Raw genomic sequence first — 25225 nt, forward strand, 5'->3', positions numbered from 1 at the left:
CTAAGCGCATGCGCGCTAAGCGGAAGGGTGCATGCGCACTGCCGCGCGGGGCGTGGGTGCCGGCGGAGGGGCCGACAGCAGGTAGCGGGGGGCGGCCGGGGCCTGTCCTGAGCCCGCAGCCCGCCCAGCGCTCCCGTCCCTCGGGCGAGCAGGGCCATGAACCCCCTGGGCAGCCCCCAAACCGGCCTCCCCTCCCTATTGGCCGCCGAAGGGGGTGTGTTGGGGGCGGGTTGTGGCGCCGGGGGATTGCTGGGCGCTCGGCGCTGCGCTCGGGCGGGCCTGTCAGGACGGTGTGGGGCTGCCAGGCCGGGCCGGTGAACGGTGCTTTCCGGTCCCTGTCCCGCTCCGGCTGTGGGTGCTGTGCTGTGAGGGGTGGAGGGAGAGGTGTGGAGGAGGGTGGCAGGGCAGCTTTGTGGTTCCTTCGGGGTACGGGGCCGGGGGATCGCGTTGGGACCCGTGCAGCAGCGGAGGCAGGGGTTATCTTCCATCCTGGCTGCAGGATGACGTCTCTGCAGGGAACTGGGTGCTCCTCTGGTGTTCCTTTGCACTCATCAGATTATATGTGTTCCATATGTAGCATATATATTATTAAAGCACTTGTGTGGAATGTGTTGCAGCACCATAACAGCGATAGAGATGCTTTCCAGTTTTGCACAGACTTCCTCATAAAGGTGTCAGGGAAGTGTGTGTTTCCAGGGAGTTGTCAAGGAGATGAGGCACAAAGGAGGTGACTGGCCCTTGGAGCCGAGCTGTAAAGGTTTTAGCTTGGGGAAGAAGTACAGGGATAGGGTACAGAGAGCAGAAGCAGAGGAGCTTACAGCTTTCAAGAGTTAGTGAACTTATCCACCATCTCAATCTTACGCATAGTGAGATGACCTCTGCAACTTGTGTTATCCCTGTGTTCTTGCATACCACATGTTTTGGTCCTTTCTTTCTTAGTATAGCTCTGATTTTCATCCTGCCCAAGCCACCTTTTCCAAAGTGCGTGACATGTCAGTAGTTTTCTGACAGTCCACTTCCTTCAGAGTGTCTGTTTGATGTTGAAGGTCCCTCTTTGACATAACGGAATTGGTAGATGAGAGAGAGATGGGAAGGTGAGAGGGTAGCTAGGCATGCCATCTTCATGCGTAATACTGGCTTTTCAGTGACAGATAAATGATGGTGCTGCTTAGGGACTGAAATAAGTTACACATTTCATACGTGGATATAGAGGAGTTGTAGGAATGTTTTCCTTAGCTAGAGGAAAATGTATAATTTTTCCTGAATTCTGTTTTATGCGTTTTCTGGTTGAAAGGCAAGGACACGGGGTGTCTGTCAAATGAATAAGTGAATAAATACACTTAGTTTTTTTCCTGAGTAATTGTTTTCGCTTTAGCAAACTGCTTGATTTCTCTGTGCTCACTTCTCCCATGTCAGATTTATATGATAATGAAAAACTTGTTTTTATTTTCTTCAGCTTACCCCGTAGTTGCCAACCAGTGGGGCAGACATGCTAAGAGCCAAGGATGCTTTCCTGCGCCTGTGGCCCCACTGCTCCACATGCCTGGCACAACTTCCAGCCTCCATGCTTACCTGGCGTTTGCTGCATGGGCAGCCGCTGCACCCCGAGTGGGCTGCCCTTGCGGAAAAGCAACTGAAGGGCAAGAATCCAAAGGATTTAATTTGGCACACCCCAGAGGGGATCGACATCAAGCCCTTGTACTCCAAAAGGGACACAAAAGACCTCCCTGAGGAGCTGCCAGGGGTGAAACCTTTCACTCGAGGACCCTACCCAACCATGTACACATACAGGCCATGGACTATCCGTCAGTATGCTGGCTTCAGTACTGTGGAGGAGAGCAACAAGTTCTACAAGGACAACATTAAAGGTAAGACAGCTGATTTGGGAAACAACATCGCCTTGCAAAGCAATGGGGAACATTCATATGGTGATGTATATGGCAAATGTGATTATTTTGCCTTGTGAGTTTTGATTTCTGATAGGCTTTTCCCAGTGGCGCTGTATTTCTTTAGTACTGAGAAATTGGGTCATTTTTTAAACTGTCCTTGCTTCATTTTACTATTGAGGTGGAAAAATGAATGCGTTAAATGCTATTTTTAGTTATTCTGCCTTGACATTGACAGAGATGAAATTTGGCTGTATCCCAGGGTCCAACCAGCAGAGATCATGGAGCACTTTACACTCATTTTGTGACCGTGACAGAAAGTTATAGTGGAAAAATCTGTTGAACTTTGCCACTTAGCTAAACTTCTGGTGTTAGTGCATTCTGATGTTTTGGGTTTCCATCTCATGTTGTAAATTTTAAATGAGCTCATATAAATACATATGAATAGTGTCATTCGTGATGTGCTAGTAATGCCAGCTTCCTAGAAGTATTGATATTTTCCTTATTTGAGAGTGGTTTTCTGCAGAGTATTGTGCTTTAGCATTGGCCAAAATACCATTTGGTATTGGCATTGTAAAACCACTACTAAAAGGTTGTTCTTAATAGACTGAAGCATTAGTTTTACACCAGCTATACATTTTAGCAATTGTTTGAAGTTAATTATAACCTTACCAGTCAAACAACAGGCCACTGAAATTTGCCTTCTGAGGCATCTGTGATCCTTTTATTTCTCACTTTACAGGCCTTCCAACTCAAAACATTGCTGTTTAGGGCAGGGGAGAGGAGTTGTTTGGGGAATTTTACCTCTTGCTATATCCTAGTTAGCTAATATGAAGCAATAATAGCTGCTGCAATATTCTTGCAAGTATTCTTGATTCTTTCAATTTATAAAACTCTCAGTAAATTAAGAAATTATAAATACAGAGTATTAGAGGTTTGCAAACAAACATTTCAATAGAAAGATTGTTCTGAATATACTCTGCCTGACTGCTGAACGTTGCTGCTGAAGTGGAAGTGCTAACACTTGAGTTAACTGGTAGCACAGCTGAGTTACTCAAGAACGTTTGCTGCCAGGAATTTTTCATCTGTTCGAGTTTTGACATTGTGATATTGTAATTTTGTCTGTTGTTGTGTTAATGGTTGTATTAATATTGAATTATTTAGCATAGCTTCTTAATCTGACCTATTTATAAAGCATTTTTTATAATTCAATTAAAATCTCTCTGTAGTTAGAGGAATGCTGAAAAAGAATTAATTGTCAGTTCTCATAATTGCTGAAATGTCTATTGGTTGAAACTGGGCAAAAATTGAAATTTTTTTCATTGTGCTTCAGAGCTAACACCTAGCTTTGTAGGTCAAAGACAATATCTGGTGTCTGACAATTAAGAGCTCTGCTGATGTTGGGAAGCAGATTTGCAAATGCAGTAGATATAGTTACTTTAAGAACAGCAGTGCTGGTCGGAGGGTGAATGCCTGGGATTACCACAGTTTCAGCTGCTGCTTTTGGGTCGGAGCAGCAAATCTGCCTAGAGCTCTAATTATCCTGTTCCCTGCTTTATATGAGTAGTTTTCTCTTCCTGCAGCTTTAGTAATGCATCACTTCAGGAATAAACAAGGCATGTCGGTAGAGCCAGGATAACAACCAGTGTGTGTGTGTTTACCTTCTCTTTATCACAAATAGTTGTGACGTAGTTTATCACACTTTTGTTTCCAGCTAAGCTAAGTAGAGTTCCTGTATATAAATCCTGATACTGTCTGTCTATGCACATTTGTAACTTGTGGCTAAACTATTATGCAGTAATTTGTTAAGCATCGTAAGCTGGTTGTGTGGCTGAACTGGAACAACTATGATACTTTCTTTCTCAATTAAAAGCTTTTTCATCTAAAGTTTAAGAGTAGAAGACCTTGGACAAGTTTGGGGAGGGAACAGCATTTAACATCAAAATTGATTTGTTGTCCAAGCCTGGATGATGTAAAATAAAATTAATAAATTTAGATCCAGTCCTAATGCAAATCCATTTAACGCTTCTGAATCTCTCTCTGTTGTGGTTTTTTTTTTGTTTTGTTTTCATTTAGCTGGCCAGCAGGGATTATCTGTTGCTTTTGATTTAGCCACCCACCGTGGTTATGATTCAGACAATCCACGAGTTCGAGGAGACGTTGGAATGGCTGGAGTTGCCATTGATACAGTGGAAGACACCAAAATCCTTTTTGATGGAATTCCTTTAGAGAAAATGTCCGTTTCTATGACAATGAACGGGGCAGTCATTCCCGTGTTGGCAACATTCATTGTAACTGGAGAAGAACAGGGAGTGCCTCAGGCCAAGCTGACAGGGACAATCCAAAATGACATCTTGAAGGAGTTCATGGTCCGAAATACGTACATTTTCCCCCCAGAACCATCCATGCGGATTATTGCTGACATATTCCAGTACACCTCAAAGGTATCAATTGTTTAAATGTAATTATTTCTGTTATTATATCTAGTTAACTACTTATGAGGCACTTGGGAGAACAAAGCAGAAGACAGGAAGACCTGTGGTAGTGTAGAATGATGTGGTTGTAGAAAGGGCCAGGAGGAGAAGTTAAGATCCCAAATCACTTATGGCATAAATTTTAAGATTTTTAAGTCAATTCAAATCAAAGTCAGTTTAAGATGAGCCTAAGCCTGAAAGGATGGCAGGAAGCTTGGAGACGAGGAACAGACAGGCTGTTCTTTGCATAGAAAGTAAGAAGCCACATACTTAAGCAGCATTATACAGCTGTTAGCAGGAGTGAAGAGGTGAGAAAAGTTGAAGGACTTCTGCTCTGAAATTGAGCATGAGAAGCCACTAATGAAAAGAGTGAAGTCCTGAACTGATGAGTGGAAGTTCAGTACTACGAGTTGTTTTCTTAGCTGTTTTCATTGGAGAGGTGGAACACAGCCTGTAATCGAGAAAGGGACTTAAGGTGGGTGATAGTTTAAGCACACTGAATAGTGCAAAAAGGTAAAAGCATGTAAAGTATACATCTGCAAACACTGTTGAATAGAGGTGGGTTGCATTCGCGATCTACAAAGAATGGATTGTTTGTGAATGTTGGTAGAACAATTATCTGATCTTCCCCTCTTCTGCTGTCATGGAATCATAGAATAGTTTGGGTTGAAAGGGACTATTAAAGGTCATCTAGTCCAACCCACCTGCAATGTCATACCATCTTGTCTTTTATTTTTGCAGTATATGCCAAAATTTAATTCCATTTCAATCAGCGGATACCATATGCAAGAGGCAGGAGCTGATACCATTCTGGAATTAGCTTATACTATAGCAGATGGCTTGGAGTACTGCAGAACTGGACTTAAAGCAGGCCTTACCATTGATGAATTTGCACCAAGGTGAGCTAAAGAAATTCACAACTATAAAACTCACTTTTGGTAAAACCTCTAGAGTTTAATATCAAATTCAGTATTTTTACACATACGAGCAATATTGGCAATGTTCACATTGCAGATAGGTTTTGTTTTGATTTTGTTACAGTTTCAGCGGTAGGAGAATATCTGGTCCAATGGACACTTAGACTACATCTACGCTAATAAACTGAATAAAGCTCATGTCCAAGTCCAAGCATTGTCAAGGTCTGTTGGCACAGTTGGTCTCTGGTCAGAAGGAAGATCCCTAAGCTGTTATATCTAATACAGCTGTAGCTTTAGGACTGCAGAATGCAACAACAGCTCTCGCAGTTCTTTTATACTGTAGTATTATTGTATTTTTTTCATTAGTATCATTTTGAAATATTTGAGAAAAAAAGCTTAACAAGGGGAAGGGGTTCAGGTAGTTCAATTTACAGTTGCAAATTTCCTAAAAATAAAAATTATTTTTAAGCAGAATATTGTATTTTTGTGTAGTTACTGCCAAGCTGAGCAGAATCACACTTTCAGTGGTCTAGGTGATTTACAGATAACCTAACTATATGGTGAGTCTGAAAAACAAAAGGCATGGTTCATGTAGCCTGTTGCACATTCAGTATATCAGTCAGCTGAACTAACCTGTTTCCAAGATCTGTGGCAAAATCAAAGTAGATCATGTAGAAAATGATACAGCCTTATTTTCAGACATTCTACTGATGGAGAATCTGTAAGAGCCTTTGGCAAATTGTTTCAGTAGCTAATTCACTGTTAAAAAAATGCATCTTCAGTATAATGAGTTTTACTGGCTTTAACTATGCATGTGTACATTTATAAATCATAGAAGCTTTAAGTAGGAAAAAGTAGATCAATCAGTCCATTCCCTGATATGCCATCCAGTATTGAACTGATATTTGATTCGGGTTTTGATTAAAATCATCAGGAAAAGGATGAAAGCATGCTTATAGTATGTAACGTCTTCTCATTATAAATAGTTTGTGAGCGTAACTACACTAGTAGATTGTGTCCAGGAGCGTTCCCTGGCACTAGAGTGTCACTATCCGTATTAGTGAGTTGCTGGGACACTGCTTGACCTAGGGCTCCCCTAAAACAGTCCCTGGGGACAGTTTAGCAGTTCCAGGGACCATTGTCACTGGCAGTTTGCCTGCAGTCACCTTGTTTGGAGGCTAAGACAGGTTATTGGCATAAATGTCATTCTGTACAATTGGCGGCAGTGTCCAGGAATATTCTCATCATCTTATGTCTGGGTTATATCTGTAAGAGTAAATTAATCAGAGACTTTGCTTCTCCTTTACTGAAACAATTATTAGAATGGTTTAATGTTTTATCCTGTTCATGTGCTGTTATTACAGGCTCTCGTTCTTCTGGGGAATTGGCATGAACTTCTATATGGAAATAGCTAAGCTGAGAGCTGGGAGACGGCTGTGGGCTCACTTAATAGAGAAAATGTTTAAGCCCAAGGATCCCAAATCTCTTCTACTGAGAGCTCATTGTCAGACTTCGGGCTGGTCACTCACTGAGCAGGTTAGAAATTGGACTCTCATCAACTTCCTCATTTAAATATGTTCTCGTGGTGTGTATCTTAAAGGTGGCTGATGGTTTTACTTGTAAAAATGCAGTTTCTGAAGGAGACAACCTGTCTTACTCTCAGTCTGACAAATGCGCACACTAGCATCGGATACATCTTTTTGCTTATGTAACACAAAAAGTCTTGTTGAGTGCCAGCAGCATTGCTTCCCAAAATGCTGGTTTACCAAATACCTCAGTATTCTGCTGAGGTAAAAGGGCAGAAACTAAAGGCTGGAGACTGTATCCACAGAGGGATTGCAGTGTAGGCAGAGTCTCAGTGCCTAGCTTTTCGTTGTCTGGCTTCATTTTCATTCTGGAATCACTGTCTTAAGCGTGTGATCTTTCAGTGTAGAGGCTACTGAATTGAGAATAGGATCCAAACCTGCTACGTAGAGAGAGAATTGCAGATAAGTGCTTATATTAATTCAGGACTCAGAGGATGAAGCGCTCTCTTTGATTTGTCCCGTGAATTATCCTTTCAGAATGCAGCTGAATAAGGAAATAGAGGCATCTTTTTCTCAAAATCACTGGCTTGAAAATTCATTTGAGCATCCAAGGAAATCATTCATGCCCCTGTCTCTCACTGCTGAAGAGTGAAGTAATAGTTACAGCTTATCTGTTCTTTTGAAACCGCGTGCACTTTCTGCTTTTCCTCTTGAGTTATATCACTTCACAACAAGAAAATAAATCATTGGACTGCATATATAGTTACCCAAGTGAGTTGGAGCTGAGTTCTAGCTCTTATTCCAAGGCCTGTTCTCAATCAGTTTCAAGCAATATGAATTATTTTTAGGTTGTTATTTGACTTCTATGCCTTGGTTTTATTCTTTTTATTTTTTCCAAGCAAATGTAATGTTTACTTACATTACAGGAATGCAGTAAAACTAAAACAATGGAATTTTTTGAACAGTAGCCTTTGTGAGTCCTCCAATGAAAAGTATTATATGAGTGCAAAATATTAATATTACCAAAAATATAATCAACCGTCTTCCAGTGTCCAGTGTAAATTTATTTCTGGCTGGATCATAACCCTTTTTTCCTCTCTAAACATTATTTATCTTAATACAGCTTCTCAGTGCCCAGTGTTTGTTTCTTATAGGTTTCAGAGGGCAAATACATTTTCCTTCGGCCTGCCTTTAGATAGGTATCCACTTGTAAATTAGGTTTTACATTCTTGCTTATCCAAATCACCTTTTTTCTGTAATTCTTTAAACGGAATACTTGAAACAGAAATAGACTCTAGTGTGGGTATAATTATCTGTGTCCTTGTAAAATAGTGATATTAATTGCATTTCTTTATGGAAAATAATTCACAGATTTCATGATTCCTTTACCATCTTGAAGGCTCTTAATTATTTTGGATACATTTCATCCCAACTAAGCATGTCAAGAATTAGGTATGCAGTCTGAGCTACTGTTACATTCCTCAATAATCAAATGAAATAAGATGAGCAAATGCAGTGGGTGGATCTTCACTCTGTCTCAAAACGCAAGTCAGCCCCTGGAGATCATGATAACTCTTCTTTGACTGAAAAGGCACATATAGACAACTATCTAGATGTATGAAAAGAGCAGATAAAAATTTTGACCTAAAGGCTGAGATTATATTCTGTAATACTCTCTTTCTATACCTTGTACTCCAGATTATCCATTTGTTTTGGTTAATATCCCAGTTCTCCCATAGATACCTTCCCGTTTTATGGCACCAGCAAATTTCAACAGCAATTCCTACCTTTGTGTAATGCTGTCATTAATTCAAATATTAAGCACATTTAGTTCCAAAACACATCTTAACTAGTCACCTCTCTGACAGATCTGGTATTTGGTACTCCAAGACTTCTGGAATCCCAGGATGGAGGACATCAGGACTATCTGTTCCATCCTCTCCAACTTGGATTCATTAAGTTCTTTGAAACACCACTAAATATAAGTCAGGCTTTGCTTTGTTACTCATAAACTGATACTTTTGGCTTTCTTTATGGATTAATGTTTTTGTCCGAGATATTCATAAATGATATATCAGTTTGACTGGATGTTTTTTATTGACTGTTTTCTTTTTCAGCTTTTGTTACGATTACAGTATTTCAGTGGGGAATCTTGCATTCATTTCATTGCAGTAGTATGCGTGTGACTAATCTGCCTCAGCCCCATGGCAGAACTGTTGAGCTGCAGAGCTCTCCTTTTGCTTCCAGGATCCCTTTAACAATGTTATCCGTACTACAATTGAAGCAATGGCTGCAGTGTTTGGAGGTACACAGTCTTTGCATACAAATTCATTTGATGAAGCTTTGGGTTTGCCTACAGTGAAGAGTGCTCGCATTGCTCGGAACACGCAGATCATAATTCAAGAGGAGTCAGGTATTCCTAAAGTGGCAGACCCCTGGGGGGGATCTTACCTCATGGAGTGCCTCACCAACGATGTCTATGAAGCTGCTTTAAAGGTCAGTTGACATAACCTTTTATGTTTTGTGGGAAGACTTTAGGTAGAGTTTTGAGAAGTGTCCTGTAAGGGACTATTTCATAAGTTGGTAACTTCTGAAGAGGGAATCATTTTACACTTATGCTTCAGTGATTTCTTTGTAAATGAACTTTACAAAAATATTTAGAGAAAGAGAGACTTCAGCCTTCTAGTAGACTACATTCAAAAGGGAAATATCCCAGTGTGGAATAAATAGTCAAGCCCTGCAAACTCCCTTGCACACTGAAGACTCCCAGTTTGCTGGGATCTCTGTTTTATGTATAAGAAAAAAAAAAAAAAAAAGAGTTCAACAGAAGAAAGAGTCAAACCAACCTACTTAGTTACATGCCTACTCATGCTTGTGGTGATCTGCTTGAGACTCTCAAACTAGGGGTTATTGAAAGCAAGGTTTTATAGCCAAGCATGTAGATAGACAATTGTCTGGCTAGGCTTCAGTATTATGCAGAATTTAGGAGAAATTTTTCTGTTGGATCAGAATTTTTTTTTTATAACGTTTTTAGCTACCAGTCATTACTTGCATGTGAAAAGTACTGTGCAGGAGTAGTCTGACCAGTGGCAATCCTGCATAAAGATACATGCCTACATGTCTAGTCTACAGCTAAACCCAGTGATTCGCCTTTTGAGCAAATTATTGCTCTTATGCAAAGTCCCAAATTAATAAGCTAATACAGGACCAAATTAATAAGCTAATACAGGCCCAAACAGTAGCCTGGAACTGTGCAGACAGTTAGCACATTCTGACGTGGTATTTTAGGTCCTTGTCAACTAGGACTCTTCTAGACAGTGCCAGGCATGGTCTGATGGCCATTTTCAGTAGGCAGTTTGAATGTGATCACCATGTTTTAGAGCTGAATAGGCTTCTGCTGTGTGAGAGCTGAACCATGCCATGCCACTTGTCTTCAGGATCAGAGAACTGACCTAGGCTTTTTTCAATTTATTTGTGTTTGTATACATGTAACCATAAAGGCTGGTTGGCAGGCAGAAATCAGTGCAGAGTCAAGGTCTCAAATTGAAAGCCTTTTCATGCATAGATGTTACTGGTTGAACAATATGCTATGCACAGTTATTGAATTAATGGAGTTTTGGTAATAAAAATGCTCTTTTGTTTGAGATGTCTCTTAATTTATACCCAAACCTGTAGTCAGAGACATGGAGATAAGAAACACACTTTTAGAGCACAGGCCTGTATATATAGGTATAATAAAAATTTGGATGGTAGTACAAGTGCAAAGCTCATTTTGTGAACCTTGCTACTACTCACTTTCTCGATCCTATTCATTTCTCAGCTTGTTGAGGAGATAGAAGAAATGGGTGGAATGGCCAAAGCTGTTGCTGAGGGGATTCCCAAACTTCGTATTGAAGAGTGTGCAGCTCGAAGACAAGCCAGGATTGACTCTGGTAGGGAGCGGGGAGCTGAAAGAAGGGAAAACTGCCAATAGTATACCTTTGTATAAAGGTTTTTTACACACATTTTCATTGTTTTTTCTCTCCTCAGTTTAGGAGTAGCAGATTGTGAGTCATAAAATGGTAATTTCTTAGTTTTATCTTTGAAAGCTTCTGGAAAGAGATAGCAGCATGTCTGAAATACATTACCAGTATGAAAACAGTCTTGCCTGACATATTTAAGACTAGATTAGACAGAGCACTAGAAAGACTATTTTAAAGGCGTATTTTGGGTCTTCAGTAGTTAATTGCTTAATTTCTGACACGATCTTTAAACTATGATTCCTGAATTTAAAAGCATGACTGCCAGCAGATGGCGATATTGAATGATCTGGCCAAATTCCTGGTTTTGCTTGAGAGCTGCCCATTTTTCCTGAAGACCAGAAAAAATGTAGTCATCTCAGATTAGCGGATGTGTATACATGTGTGCTTATAGTTCTGTTCCACTTTTTGTAGTCTGCATTCCAGTAGCATTCCAGTAACAGAAACTAGGGATAACTCAAACATGAAAGAAGTTAGATGAACTTTTTTATTTGGAAGATAAATTTGAGGCAGGTCTTTAATTAAGAATAAAGAATAATCAATAAAGTTTTGTGTTTTCTCTCCCAAGGTAAATTACTTCATGTTGCTTTGAAGAGTGTAGTAATGTTATCAGGCACTGCAAATAAAAATGGTTGTTAAGTCCATACTGTCTGAAAGCTAAAATATAGTTTTCCAACATGATAAATTAATTTTTATTCACTTGGAGTAGTTTTAGATAGGAACTTCACGTTCTTATTTATCTGGTAAATCAAAAAAGGAAGTGCAGAGCAGTGCAGGAGACCAGCACTTCTGCTTAATTCTGTAAGATTCAGTTATGTAAACTTAAAAAGAGAAAAATAGCTAATGTACATTAGTAACTCATTACTAAATCAGTTTGTAAGATAAATATTGTTCTATTTCAAATCTTTTTTCTGGCCTGATATTCACTGAGTTGAATGTTCATGCATCTAATCATCTATCATCATAAAATACGGAAAATACAGACTTAAGTCCTTCCTATAAGAAGAAATTTTAAGTTTTTGAAATGTATATAGTTATAAAGCAAAGTGTTACATTATAATGCTCAAAATTTTCTTGTCCTGTTAATATTGTGTCTTTTCACAGTAGTTTACAAATGTATTCTGAGTTTCTGGTGTTTCCACTGGAAATAGGGTCTGAAGTAATTGTTGGAGTAAACAAGCATCAGCTAGAAAAAGAGGAGACAGTCGAAGTTCTGGCTATTGATAATACTTCAGTCCGTAGCAAGCAGATCGAGAAGATTAATAAGGTGGGAACTATCTTCTTAAAAATCAAAGTTCTTGTAATTGCAGGTAGAACTTGAGTAAAGATGGCTTGCCAGAAACTTGACCCTCAAATTTCTGAGAATCCGCTCTGGTCTTTAGTGGAGAAGCTAGATTTCTGTTCAGCTTCAGTGGAGGCTGATGGAAAATCCCAAGAAACAGTATTAGAATCCAAGCAAAAATGTTTTTGTTACATTCATTTGATTTTGATCATTGTATTTCAGATAGTCTCATGTCTAACCTTTCAAAATTGAGAACTTTGCTTTTTCTGAAAAGAAGATAGAAAATATCTATGCAATGTTTTGCTCTAAAAGTATGTAACATTACTTAATCACTCAGACTATTTGGTGCAGCTTGTCAAGTGCTATTAAGGGACAGGGTTACGGAACCAGAAATCAACGTCCACTTTCACAATTAGTAAAAATGTAGATAAAATGGTTTTAGAGTTATTTTATGGACTTGTACACGTTTTAAGGTCTGAGATGCCATTTTACTTGTAATCTTATTGAAATATGTAGCATATATTGACAGTTGACAATTCCATGCCTCCAGAGTTAATATCTGCAATCAGAAAGTCTTACACACTCATCTTCCCAGTTCACTTTGTAGTTTGTTTTAGCTTAATGTTTTTCTCTTCCGCTTTAGGTGAAGGCTAGTAGAGATCAAGCGGCAGCCCAGCAATGTCTTGCTGCTCTAACACAGTGTGCTGCTACTGGGGAAGGGAACTTGCTTGCGCTTGCAGTGGAAGCAGCACGTGCAAGGTATTGGGGGTAGGGGTGAATATCCAACTGCTGTTTAAAGATTGATGGTTCATTTTCACCTTTTAACTGGTTTTGGATATGGTGTCAGTGAGGTTGGTGTCTTGAGATGTTTTGGGGTTTTCTTCAGAGGTGGAAGTAAAAGATGGCTGCAGTTTGACATTGTAAGATAGAATATTATATTTTACAGTCTTTTAAGGCTGTGCTTTAATTTCTCACGAAGAATATGGATACAAAGAATCTCACATGAAATGATGATGTTCATGCACATTGTGTTGTTTACAACTCAAACTCTTACCAGTTTCAGGGTGTAACTAGGTTTCTCTGTCACCCTGCTGTTTCATAGGTCAGGGAGCTTAAGAAGTGTCTGAGATGTGAGAATGGATATTCACAATCTTATCATGGTCTGGTGCTTCATCCTTCCTTGCACTACAGATTGGTGTGAAAACATTTTTTTGATTGAAGGAGAAATAAGTTTGCTTTAGTCAGGCAAAGATGTAAAAGCTGCTTTTGAGAAGAGCAGTGAGGCATCCTGTAGAGTCCAGTGGAATGTTTACTTTTTTCACCTAAGATGCTTTTAAGACTGTTTTCATTCCTGCTTCAAAGGAAGCATCACTTTTTAGAATAGATCCTATCTGTCTGTTCCTTATTTAACTAAATGCCCCCAAAATGAGCAAACCAAATTCACTCCTTATTGGGGTGCTGTCCTGTTTTTACTGCGATGTCTCAAATTCTTTCATTCCTTTTCCTTGAACACTTAACAGACATATTTTGAATACATTTTCTCCCACAGAGAGCTTGTCACAATTCTCCAGCCGCATGTCTGCACCCATCTTTGAACTGTAAAGGTCACGGGAGGGTAGTGTCGAATTTACCAGGGATTCATATCTTCTGTACCAAAATTGACCAGTTAACAAGTAGTTTCTGTCCTGGTCTTGTTTTTATTATTTGTAAAAGCATTAATGGACTGCAGATCCTCTTTGTAAGTTGCAAACACAAAACTTTGCCCCAAAACTATATAGGACGTGACCACAGAAAGCAGTTGTCATGGCATTTGATAAAGAGTGTTTGAAGGAGGATTGTGAGCTCTGTGAATATACGAAGGTGATCAAAGGACTGGGAAGCCTGACAGATAAGAAAGGCTGAGAGGACTGGGTTTGTTCAGCCTTGAAAAAGAAGGCTTAGGGGTGACCTCATCACCATGTTTCATTACTTAAAGGGTGGCTACAAAGAAGATGGAGACTCGCTTTTTACAAGGAGTCACATGGAAAAGACAAGGGGTAACGGGTGCAAGTTAGTCCTGGGGAGGTTCCAATTGAACACAAGAAGAAAATGGTTCACAACAAGAACAATCAGCCATTGGAATAATCCCCAGAGAAGTGGTGGATTCCCCAACATTGGACACTTTTAAGATTCGGCTGGACAGGGTACTGGGCCATCTTGTCTAGACCATGCTTTTGTCTAGACAGAACTTTTGCCAAGAAAGGTTGGACCAGAACTTTTGCCAAGAAAGGCTGGACCAGATGATCCTTGAGGTCCCTTCCAACCTGATATTCTATGATTTACACAAAGCCCTTCTGTTAGGGGCAACATGGGAAAAGATTTTCAAGTGATCCCATTCATCCTTTACTGGTAGTAGACAAGTAGACAGTATGACTGGCATGGGAGTGACAGATGCCTGTCTCCTGCTGAATGGAAAATGATGGGCTTTGATCATGAAGTAATGTAATTCAATGGAAATAAAAGGAGTAGCACAGAATTTTCAGCATTGAGCTATGGAAAAGACTCCATGGACTAATATGGAGAAGTAAAGTCATTTTATTATTGTAACCAAAGTAGTAAGTCAGACCAAAGGTGATAGGGAACAGGAAGCAGTACTGCCTCCCTTCTTTGCCTCATTTCTCATGAGAAGCCATGTTACAGGAAAATGGGTGTACTTAGGTAGGGCTATGAGACAGATTATCCTAACTTCTTTCTCATCTCCTTCATCTGCGGTGCTGTTTTTCTGAATCTCTCCAGACTTGCTGTGCCAGCTATCAGTGATGGAAAAGGAAGGCATGAAATGCAGTGTAGCATGCAGTGCTGCTTCTTTGTCTGCCCAGTCTGTGTCCTCATGGTTCTTTTTCACCTGATTACACAGTGCTACCTCTCATTACTGGTGAGATGCAGAGAGGCAGTAGGGTGAGACCGAACAGACAGAAGATGTCCTAACAGGCACATTATGGTCATTGACTTTCTTTCTTCAAATTCTTATTTGTGCCGCATAGCCTGTGCAGCTGCTTTTGAACCACTGGCAGCAAGTCATAGCAGTAATTGCTCAAGAAGATAGATCTTGTGCCTGATAGGACACACTGAATTGAACAATATCCTCTCTGGCCATCACCGTTGTGGTTGTATTTCATCCCACTGACCTTGTTGAATTGCCCAAAAACTTAGCAAAGAGCTGAGCTCCCCTTATTTGGAAACCCTTTGTTTTTGAGGAGGCTCAGGGAGTCTTTGAATAGTTGAAGGCTCTGATAGAGCACAGTTGGTCAACAGGAATTCTGAGCAGTGCAGAAGTTTGTAGGATGCAGGCAACAGTTCATGTACAAACATGCTGTCCTTGCCACAAGACGCAGTGTAAGGGCTATAGGCTAATAAAACACAAAATGGAGAATATAGCTATCTTTTGGTCTCTACTTCAAAATTTTAAGTTTACATAAAACCACAGATTAGGTTATAAAATACCTGTTATTCATCAAAACAAAGGGTGCTACCAAAACAAATTTATATAGTAAAGGCAAAGTGACTTCTCTTCTGCCAATTTTGCATAATTGTCTAGTAGGTTTTTATCAGCATGCATTGAAAAACCTCTAAATTAATAATAAGAATTGTTGCTTATGCTACTGAAGTTTTATAACAGTGAGATGAAAATGGTTGTCTCCAGAACAAATTTTTGCTGTAGAAATAAACAGAAATGGGAGGCGGCTTATATGTCCAGATTGTAAAGAACTTGTCCAATATTCTGGCTAGCTGATTAAAGAAAAGTGTAATCTTCATTAACAGGAGAGGCTGTATTCCTGGCTTCAGGCAGAGCCATTCCACTGTGGATGCAGAGATGGCACCCACCAATGCAGCAGGACTAAGAACTAAGTAGAAGTGTTTTTTTAAAAAACAATATATATTTGATAAATAGTAGGAAAACAGTCATGAGTAGTTTAAAAGCCAAACTCCTACTATTACTTAGGAATTTTAGATTTAAAGTGTTGTAGAGACTTAGGGCAGAATTTTCAAAATACTCTAAAGGGATTCTAGAAGCAATATTTAGAGAAGAAAGAAATGGATTTAATTTTTTGTGCAGTATACAAAAAACTTCATCCCAGCCACTAGATTATATTTCAATAAAATAGATAGTCCAAACCATTTATTTTTCACTTGCTATGTGACACTTCCATTCACACTTTTACATAGTAAGAACAGAAAAGCATACCACAACTATTTCTACACGTGCTATGCTTTAATTTGATACTGAAGTTATGCTCAGATGCTGCTTCTGCAAAAGAGAAGGAGAAGAAAGATTTATCTAAGCTTACGATTTTCTCTAGAAGAAAATATGCATGTTATGTCACTGTCAGCCTTCACCAAACTGCCACTGTTTACACAGGAGTAAGTCATCAATGTTTATGCGTGGGATGTTTCTATATCAGGCTGCAATCTGGGGTGTCTAGCACTCTGAGAGGGAGTCAATATTTCTAGATACTGTTTTTAAGTCTGCTGAAAACTTGCTTTTTAACCTGTCATTTAATCTAGCCCTTACGCAGTTTACTTACCAATTTTTTGTTAGTAATATCAGAACACAGTAATATCAATAAGATTATTTACATATCCTGAAAAACAAAACCTGATGATAGCAGTTAGTAAGGTATGAGAACTACTGTAACTCAGGTAGTGCTTGCTAAGCTTTCTGAGATCCTGCAGGCGCTGTAAAAATCAAGCGTTTTGCATAGCAATGTCAATGGGTTCTGATGCAGTTGTGGACAGGTTGCTTTATAACTAATGCTTTTTAAATCATTGTTAATAAATAAATTCAAAGAGAGTATCAGACAGAGTCACATTCACACACAGCCGTACAGATACTATAAATTTGGTATTACTTTGCGTTAGCTGCTTTTCTAGACTATTATCCTCATAAATCCAGATACGAACTCCTTAGTGCGCTGCGGAAGAAAATGGATAAAAGCAGAGAACTTTAAAAATATAATTCCAGAAAGCCAGGAGAGGGTTGATGACAAAAAGCAGCCAAGACTGTGTCAATAATGTGAGTTAAAAACATGCGTTCCAGCGTGATACTGTCTTCCAGACAAAGCAGGTCAACTGTGAAGAGCAATACCTAGAGATAAGAGGGCAGCTTCAGGCACGTGCATTATACAGATCTTGCCTATATGCTCAAGGTAGGGTTTCTGCCATTTTACATTGGCGTGGTTACAGTTTATAGCTATGTTTAAGTTTGCTGAGTATAAAAAACACGAGGTAGCAAATTAGCTGAGGGGTCACGGGAAGTAAAATATGTCTGTGAAATTTACTGGAGGATTCAGTTAATAGAAATCCGTCTTCTGTGACATTGGATGTGTGGAAGATTGCATAAGGTAGAAATCAGATAATACTGAAACTGCAAACAGCAGAAGGAAGACCGAGAACAATTCATTTGGCCATCCCCTTCTAAAAGTATGTGGACAAGAAGTTGCATCTTGTCTCAGAGTAGCTTACAGTTAAATACAGTATGACAGGAGAAAATGTGAATGCTAGGGGTTTGAAATGTGCTTAGCAGTAGCTAGATGGGTAGGGTTTGGTCTCTGTATTTGTATGCGTACTATAAGAGTAGTAATTTTCTTTCTTTCCTTTGACAAAGTTTGCAGCAAGTTGTATTAATTTCTTAGTAAACACGAATTCTCTAGTCTTTTCCTATTCAAGTATAAGCTGAAATATTTTCATCAAAATATTTTTGATGGAAGATTTCAAGAGCTGAGTAGCGTACCTTCACAATCATTACACAGTACTGACACCCAGTTAATTTCATACCAGAAATACGAAGCTTGCTGTGATGGGGCTGCTAGCTGAACTGCTCTTCTCTTTTTTGGTACAGTCTGTGTTATAGAATTTACACTGAAGGATAGAATACATTAAGCATGAGATTTGAAATGCTTTGGGGCAGAGGCTGTTATTTCTGAAGAAGACGACAGCACAGCCTGTTAGCTTCTAGCATTTGTGCTACAGCAGTAAAGTGTGTATTATTTCTAACACGCACAGTGTCTCCAGTAGCAAAAGAAGTTTGTACCTCGCATGTAAATGGATTTCCCAGCTTTTTCTGCATCTCGGTGGATAAAGGAACTATGTCAAGGGTAGAGAAGAAGAATAAATACTAAAATATAAACATCAAGGGAAAGGCAAACAAATTCCAGTTAAAAAGTTAGGCTTCAGTCTTTTCTGTGTGTTCTTCCTTTTTTTTTTTTCCTCTTGATTTATATTTTGAATTTTAGTATAAATCCAAATGCAAGATCTTGCAGTCTGAGCCCCAAAAAATTCCCAGTTGAGAAAATTTGATTTAAATACCTGAAATATTTTGGCATGCTGTGGTCCCTGCTGCCTTGTCACATGTAAAATAACTTCTCACATCAGCAAAAACGTATTTTCTTAAAAATACTTTTGCATGTTTTATTAGTGGGTGACACTGGGGTGAGTCAGATGTTCAGTATTGTAGCACCAAAGGGGAAACAATTGTAATTGAATTTGTCCTGCAGCAAGGCAAATAGTTGGGCCTCTGCCAGTGATTTCTGTTTCCATATAAACCTCCTGATAACATTAATTCTTTGTTTCTGTATCTTAGGTGCACCGTTGGAGAAATAACAGATGCAATGAAGAAGGTGTTCGGGGAGCATAAAGCCAGTGACCGAATGGTGAGCGGAGCTTATCGCCAGGAGTTTGGAGAGAGTGATGAAATTCTTCATGCCATCAATAGGTGAGAATAGCTTCCCAGGAAGCCAGACACAGCCTCACGTTTAATCCATGAGATACATGTGCTACTAACTGTGCCTTAAAAAAGCGTTTCCCAAACCTGAATGACTTCCCCAGAACAAAACAATGGCCTGCATAGGCACTCTCATGCCTGTAAGCAAGTAAGCAGAATAAGAAGAAATAAGTGCAATAAGAGAATAGTTAAAACTTAATTGAACTTGTATTTGCTTGGAAACAAAATCCACTGAGGTGATGTGGAGGATTTTGGTCAAATAGACTATGCAGCCGTACGATTAAGAAGCTGAGAAACATTGCCTGAAGTCCCCATACACTGGATTGCTTCTTTTGAAGACTCTGTAATCTCAGAATCCCAGAACGGTAGGAGTTGGAAGAGACCTCTGGAGATCATCTAGTCCAACCCCTCTGCTAAAGCAGGATCACCTAGAGCAGGTTGCACAGGATGGCGTCCAGGTGGGTTTTGAACATCTCCAGAGAAGGAGACTCCACAACTTCTCTGGGCAGCCTGTTCCAGTGCTTGGTCACTCTCAGAGTGAAGAAGTTTTTCCTCATGTTCAGATGGAACTTCCTGTGTTCCAGTTTGTGCCCATTGCCCCTTGTCCTGTCACTGGGCACCACTGAGAAGAGTCTGGTCCCATCCTCCTGACGTCCATATTTATAAGTATTGATCCGATCCCCTCTCAGTCTTCTCTTCTCCAGGCTAACCAGACCCAGCTCTCTCAGCCTTTCCTCATACCAGAGATGCTCCAGTCCCCTCCTCATCCTCATAGCCCTCCCCTGCACTCTCTCCAGTAGTTCTCTGTCTGTCTTGAACTGGGGAGCCCAGAACTGGACACAGAGCTCCAGATGTGGCCTCACTAGAGCAGAGTAGAGGGGAAGGATAACCTCCCTTGACCTGCTGGCCATGCTCTTCTCAATGCACCCCAGGACACCATTGGCCACCTTGGCCGTGAGGGCACACTGCTGGTTCATGGAGAGCTTGTTGTCCACCAGGACTCCCAGGTCCTTCTCTGCAGTGCTGCTTCCCAGCAGGTCAACCCCTTACCTGTACTGGTGCCTGGGGTTATTCCTCCCTGGGTGTAGGACATTACATTTGTCTTTGTAATAGTAATCTCTAAAATATTTCCAGCAGTTCATATTTACAAAACCTGCCCATAAGTTGTCCCTGCAACTTCGCTCGTGCTGTTCCTAAAATTGTAAAGCTAAAATCTATCTGGATATCCACATACAACTCCCAGTCTATGCGTGTTACTTATTCATATCACGAGGGAGAAAACATCAGAAGATGGTAGTATGTGTGAAAACAGTTGCCTATTTGTGCCTTTTATCAGCTTCTGCCTTTGCTGCTGTCCTCTTGGGTAAAGAGACTGAATTGCTGTAGTGGGTGGTGATGTAATATGAATCAATGCTCATAAGTCCCTGCTGTGTTGGGGCTGACACATTAAAGAGTTACAGGCTCCCTTGAAAGGGAATTACGTGATGGCTTCACAATGGTGATGTTTAGCCTGACTTGAAAGAAGTTGTGCTGGGGGATGTCACCATTGTTTTTTATTTTAAATATTTATTTTAAATTTAAGTATTTGTCATTATGCATTTACGTGAAACTGAACTGAACTGATTCCTCAAGAATCAAGATGTAAGTCCCTTTTTTACATACCTGCCTGTAAGTCCAAGGTCAAACGTACCAGTTAGTAAACATGATAACGAAACTGGATTTACTGTGTGTCACCTTTCCACAGGCCTTCAAAAGTGTGATTCCACACTTGCCGCACACTTAAACCAAGCCCTGAGTTGCAGTGACTCAGGTGGTCTTAGCCCGGCAGGCTTGGAGCACCTAGAGCTGTTCTGGTTGGGAGGGAGCCTGTGGGTGGGGAAGTAGGGAAACAAGAATATGGAAGCAGAAAACAATAAGGAGAAAAGGATTTAAAGATGTAACAAATCAATTCAGATACCTACTGCATTGATATTCTCAGCAGTCCTTAGGAATAACGAAGGCAGGTCCAACTCTTGTACATTCTCAAACAGAAGCTTTGTCAGTCTGCTTCTTCAGGCTCTCTTGACATAATTCCGTTTTAAGCTGTATGAGTTTTTATTTTGTCCCTCTTACATGAGCATTTTCCTGTCCCAGAATCATCTCCTGAGGCTGTTCAAATCTGTGCTGATAAACACTTTATCTAGAATCATTCTTTTGCCCAAACTAAGCCACATCCCAGCCAGGTCAGCATGTGGTTTCAAGGCACATCAAATCCATACAACTCCATCATGAACAGAATGCTCAGAACGGTACAATATTTTAAAAAAACAAAACACAAACCCAACTTTTATTTCTGAGAAGTGGTGGTCTTAGTGTCCCACTCAAGGGCAGATACTGGTGGTACATGGGTAATGAGAAGTAAGATGAAAGATGAACCCCTGAGGCTGTGGTTACACAGTCACTTTTACTCAACAGAAATCTGAACTGCCGCTAACCAGAAAACTGGAGGCGCTGGCATGAGTGTGCAGAATGGGGGATACGGTAATCATTTCTGCGCAGGCTTCTGCCCAGTCGAATGATGATGCGCAGCATGATGACTGGGACCCATCTCTATAGCCTGTGTGCCATGCAAGTACTTTCTGAATAATTGGTCATAATTATTCTTAAAATCTAAAAATTATGTTTTAGTTGTAATTCAGTCCATTAAACCCTCAGAGAATTCAGTATTTTTTTCTCTTACAAAGCAGAAAAGTAGGGGGTTGGTTTTCTTTAAAAAAGGTTTTATTGTTCAGGACGGTAATTACAAGAAATTGGCTAGTAATCATGTAACATGAGTATTAACATAGTGGGCTGACTACATAGACAAACCGTGAACTTAGAAGATCTTTTGGTTTGATGTACAGAAATGATGCTACAGTTGCAGCCAGTAGGTTTTCTTTTTATTTGTGGAAATAATTGTAATGGATGTCAGTGACTCACAATGATACAATATGTGTTTTCAATCAGAGTTAACAAATTCATGGATCGTGAGGGACGCAGGCCTCGTATACTTGTTGCAAAGATGGGTCAAGATGGCCATGACAGAGGAGCTAAAGTTATTGCTACAGGATTTGCAGACATTGGCTTTGACGTGGACATAGGTCCCCTCTTCCAGGTAAGACTGACTGAGAAATATCCAATGTATTTCAAATGCAGCAATTTCCCCTCTAACACTTGTTCAGAAGCCTGGCTGGGGCTATGACTTGTCACGTAATCCTCTTCCCACACAGACACCTCGAGAAGTGGCCCAGCAGGCAGTTGATGCAGATGTGCACTGTGTTGGTGTGAGCACACTTGCAGCAGGTCATAAAACTCTTGTGCCTGAACTCATCAAAGAACTCAATGCCCTTGGCCGGCCAGACATTCTTGTCATATGTGGAGGTGTCATCCCACCTCAGGTACGGGTCAACATAATTTCCATCAAGACTAGGAGACTGCTTTATTTCTGTCTGTGCTGGTTTTAGCTAATTCCCATATTCTGTTAGGGTCAGAGGTGATTTACGGTGCTGAAGGCTACTGTGCACAATCACCAGGGTCAGCACAGATCAACAGGACGGTCGCAGAGCGCTGTCAGGTCTCATTGATCTGGTTTTCTGTACGCTGTGTCCTGGTTTCACTTACAGTCTGTCTTGGATGGAATATTAAGTTGTGTTGTGAAAAGACTAGCCTCAGGAAGATGTTCTTTATGCTCTGTTTTTTCCAGTTACCTTGCATATTACTGATAAAGGCTAGCTCCTCTCTTAAGAGACTTTATGGGTTCAAATAATAGTTTGGAAGAGGCATAGCTAGTGACTAAGACACGTGGCAGGTGCCAGCACATATGGGCTACACATCTCATTCACCGTTTCGCCTCTCCTCATGTTCCCCATCGTCAGGCCTCAGTGTTGCCTCTTGTTTCCTCTGCTTGAAAGTTTCTTCTAAACTGCTGAACACTTTGTTGAATTCCCTTGCAGTCAGATCTGTGCTTTTGTCTTTAAATTTTCCTTAGTTCATCCACATTGTGCCTGGCTGTATATCACCTGTAGGGTCATCTTCTGTCTAGAGAGATTCAAACTGATTTTGCCTATAAATCTCCTGTTACTCCCTTTTCCCACACTCCTTCCTTTTCTAGCCAAGTAGGTAAGTGTTCAGGAATTACAGACTTTTAAATTGAACGAACAAAACTCGTAGTATTTTTCTAAGACGCAAATTGTGTTCTATCCAGTCTCTCAATGGGATTTTACTGGCCTGTGGTTGGAAAGGTATAATATATCCTGTATAGAAATGAGAGACTACGTAACTGCTTCCCCGGTCTTTTCGAAATTTCAGGACAATCATAAAACTAGAGTAACTTAGATTGCAAGAGACCACTGGCAGTTATCTGGTCCAAGCCCTTGTTTAAAGCACTATTTTCGAAAGTAGAAGTTAGATCAAATTTAGATGAGGTTATTCAAGGTTCCATCCAGTTGATTTTGAATATTTTCCAAGGATCTGACATTAGTCTGATTCTAAACAAACAAACCTTTCCCGTGGATGTTTTTTAATATTTCTTTTTTACCTCCTGACTACCTCATTTTTCCCATTTCCCTTGATGCTCTGCTGCCTCTCTCTGAGACTTGTTGCATATGCTTTCTCAGGCCCAGCATACAGGATAGAGCAGACACCAATTAATAAATAAATTATCAATTTTCTCTTGCACTGTTAACTATATATGTTAAATTCCTTTCTGAACAGGATTACGACTTCCTGTATGAAGCTGGTGTTACCAATGTGTTCGGTCCAGGGACTCGTATTCCAAAAGCAGCTGTCCAAGTGTTGGATGATATTGAGAAGTGCCTAGAGAAGAGGCAGCAATCTATGTAACGCTGAAACATCACACAACGCAACCAGCCTTAAGCTAATCGCTCACAGAATGTAATCATCAGCAAGGGATGGCCAGCCACATACCTTTGGCTCCACTGCCCCAGTGGCCTGGTGTTTTCTGCTTTCTAAGAAAGTTGTAAATTCTCTGCTTGTTCTATTTGAGGATTATTTATATATGTACCCACAAGAAAATTTTATCTTTAGGATTATGACTTCAGGGAATGAAGAGAATTGAGTAGGTAGGTTTGGTTGGTTTGGGTTTTATTTGCAGATATACTGATAAATAAAATATCCGTTCTGGCTCTTGGGTTGATCTCTTTTGCATGCAGAGAACTTCTGAATTTTTTTGGCAGGCATTGCAGACCTAGAAGTCTCCAGGCAAAACCACTAAAGTTCAGCAGAGATGTGATTGAATCCAGCAGCACCTTGATGTTAACGTTAATCTGATTTAACTCTCTTTAGAAATGTATGAGTAGATAAACCGTAATTTTTCAAAGTTCATGGTTTGTTTACTGAGATATAAATGCTGTATCTGGCAGTAACCAGTACAGGAGCAGCTGTGCACCTCTGCTCTCCCTGCATCACTGCCCTTCCCTGATACTTAAAGGGGGTCTACAGGAAAGCTGGAGAGGGACTGTTTATCAGGGAGTGTAGTGACAGGACAAGGGGTAATGGGTTTAAACGAAAAGAGGGTAGATTTAGATTAGATACTAGGAAGAAATTAGATATTGGGAAGAATTCTTCTCTGTGGGGGTGGTGAGGTACTGAAACAAGTTGCCCAGAGAAGCTGTGGCTGCCCCTGGCTCCCTGGCAGTGTTCAAGGCCAGGTTGGATGGGGCTTTGGGCAACCTGGGCTAGTGGAGGGTGTCCCTGCCCATGGCAGGGGGGTTGGAACTAGATGATGTCCAGAGAAGGGCAACAAAGCTGGTGAAGGGTGTGGAGCACAAGTCTTATGAGGAGCGGCTGAGGGAACTGAGGTTGCTTAGGCTAGAGAAGAGGAGGCTGAGGGGAGACCTTATCACTCTCTACAACTACCTGAAAGGAGGTTGTGGTGAGGTGGGTGTTGGTCTCTTCTCCCAAGCAACAAGTGATAGGACAAGAGGAAACGGCCTCAAATTGCTCCAGGGGAGGTTTAGGTTGGATGTTAGGAAAAATTTCTTTGCTGAAAGGGTGGTCAGACATTAGAACAGCCTCCCCAGAGAGGTGGTGGAGTCACCGCCCCGGAGGTGTTCAAAAAGCGTGTAGACATGGCACTTCAGGACATGGTCTAGTAGACATGGTGGTGTTGGGTTGACGATTGGACTAGGTCTTTTCCAACCTTAAAGATTCTATGATTCTATCTTTAAGGTCCCTTCCAACCCAAACCATTCTGTGATTCTATGATTCTATACTTTCTACACTTTTCTCAGATGAAGTTCATTCCAGTGCTCCTTCTCCTGTACTTAGTTCTGTAGGTTTGTCCAGTATTGTTCTTGCCATCCCTGTCTATTCAGCAGTTGGA

At 40.5% G+C, this 25225-nt stretch overlaps 1 protein-coding gene across 4 annotated transcripts; it reads left to right on the forward strand.

Annotated features, from left to right (window-relative positions):
- The first annotated feature begins 4 nt into the window (after positions 1-4).
- Positions 5-24026, forward strand: MMUT (methylmalonyl-CoA mutase). 4 transcript variants are annotated; one of them, XM_054820384.1, is made up of 13 exons: positions 5-81; positions 1457-1868; positions 3963-4330; positions 5102-5259; positions 6642-6813; positions 9051-9299; positions 10624-10735; positions 11974-12089; positions 12748-12863; positions 18724-18855; positions 21850-21997; positions 22113-22280; positions 23596-24026. In XM_054820384.1, exons 2-13 carry the CDS (start codon positions 1490-1492, stop codon positions 23722-23724), a joined length of 2247 nt encoding a protein of 748 aa, XP_054676359.1. In that variant the 5' UTR covers positions 5-81; positions 1457-1489; the 3' UTR covers positions 23725-24026. The 4 variants fall into 4 exon arrangements, with proteins under 4 accessions (XP_054676359.1, XP_054676362.1, XP_054676361.1 ...); XM_054820387.1 differs by having other exon boundaries at positions 80-214; XM_054820386.1 differs by lacking the exon at positions 5-81 and adding an exon at positions 241-384.
- Positions 24027-25225: the final 1199 nt, after the last annotated feature.

This window comes from Grus americana, chromosome 3, assembly GCF_028858705.1.
Source record: "Grus americana isolate bGruAme1 chromosome 3, bGruAme1.mat, whole genome shotgun sequence".
NCBI classification, from domain to species: Eukaryota; Metazoa; Chordata; class Aves; order Gruiformes; family Gruidae; genus Grus; species Grus americana.

Excerpts from the sequence above, each read along its gene's own strand:
- MMUT (XM_054820384.1), top strand. The coding sequence starts at position 1,490 with ATGCTAAGAGCCAAGGATGCTTTCCTGCGCCTGTGGCCCCACTGCTCC. Across the intron at positions 12,090-12,747 it reads AGATCGAGAAGATTAATAAG|GTGAAGGCTAGTAGAGATCA; the intron begins GTGGGAACTATC and ends CTTCCGCTTTAG. Across the intron at positions 21,998-22,112 it reads ACATAGGTCCCCTCTTCCAG|ACACCTCGAGAAGTGGCCCA; the intron begins GTAAGACTGACT and ends CTTCCCACACAG.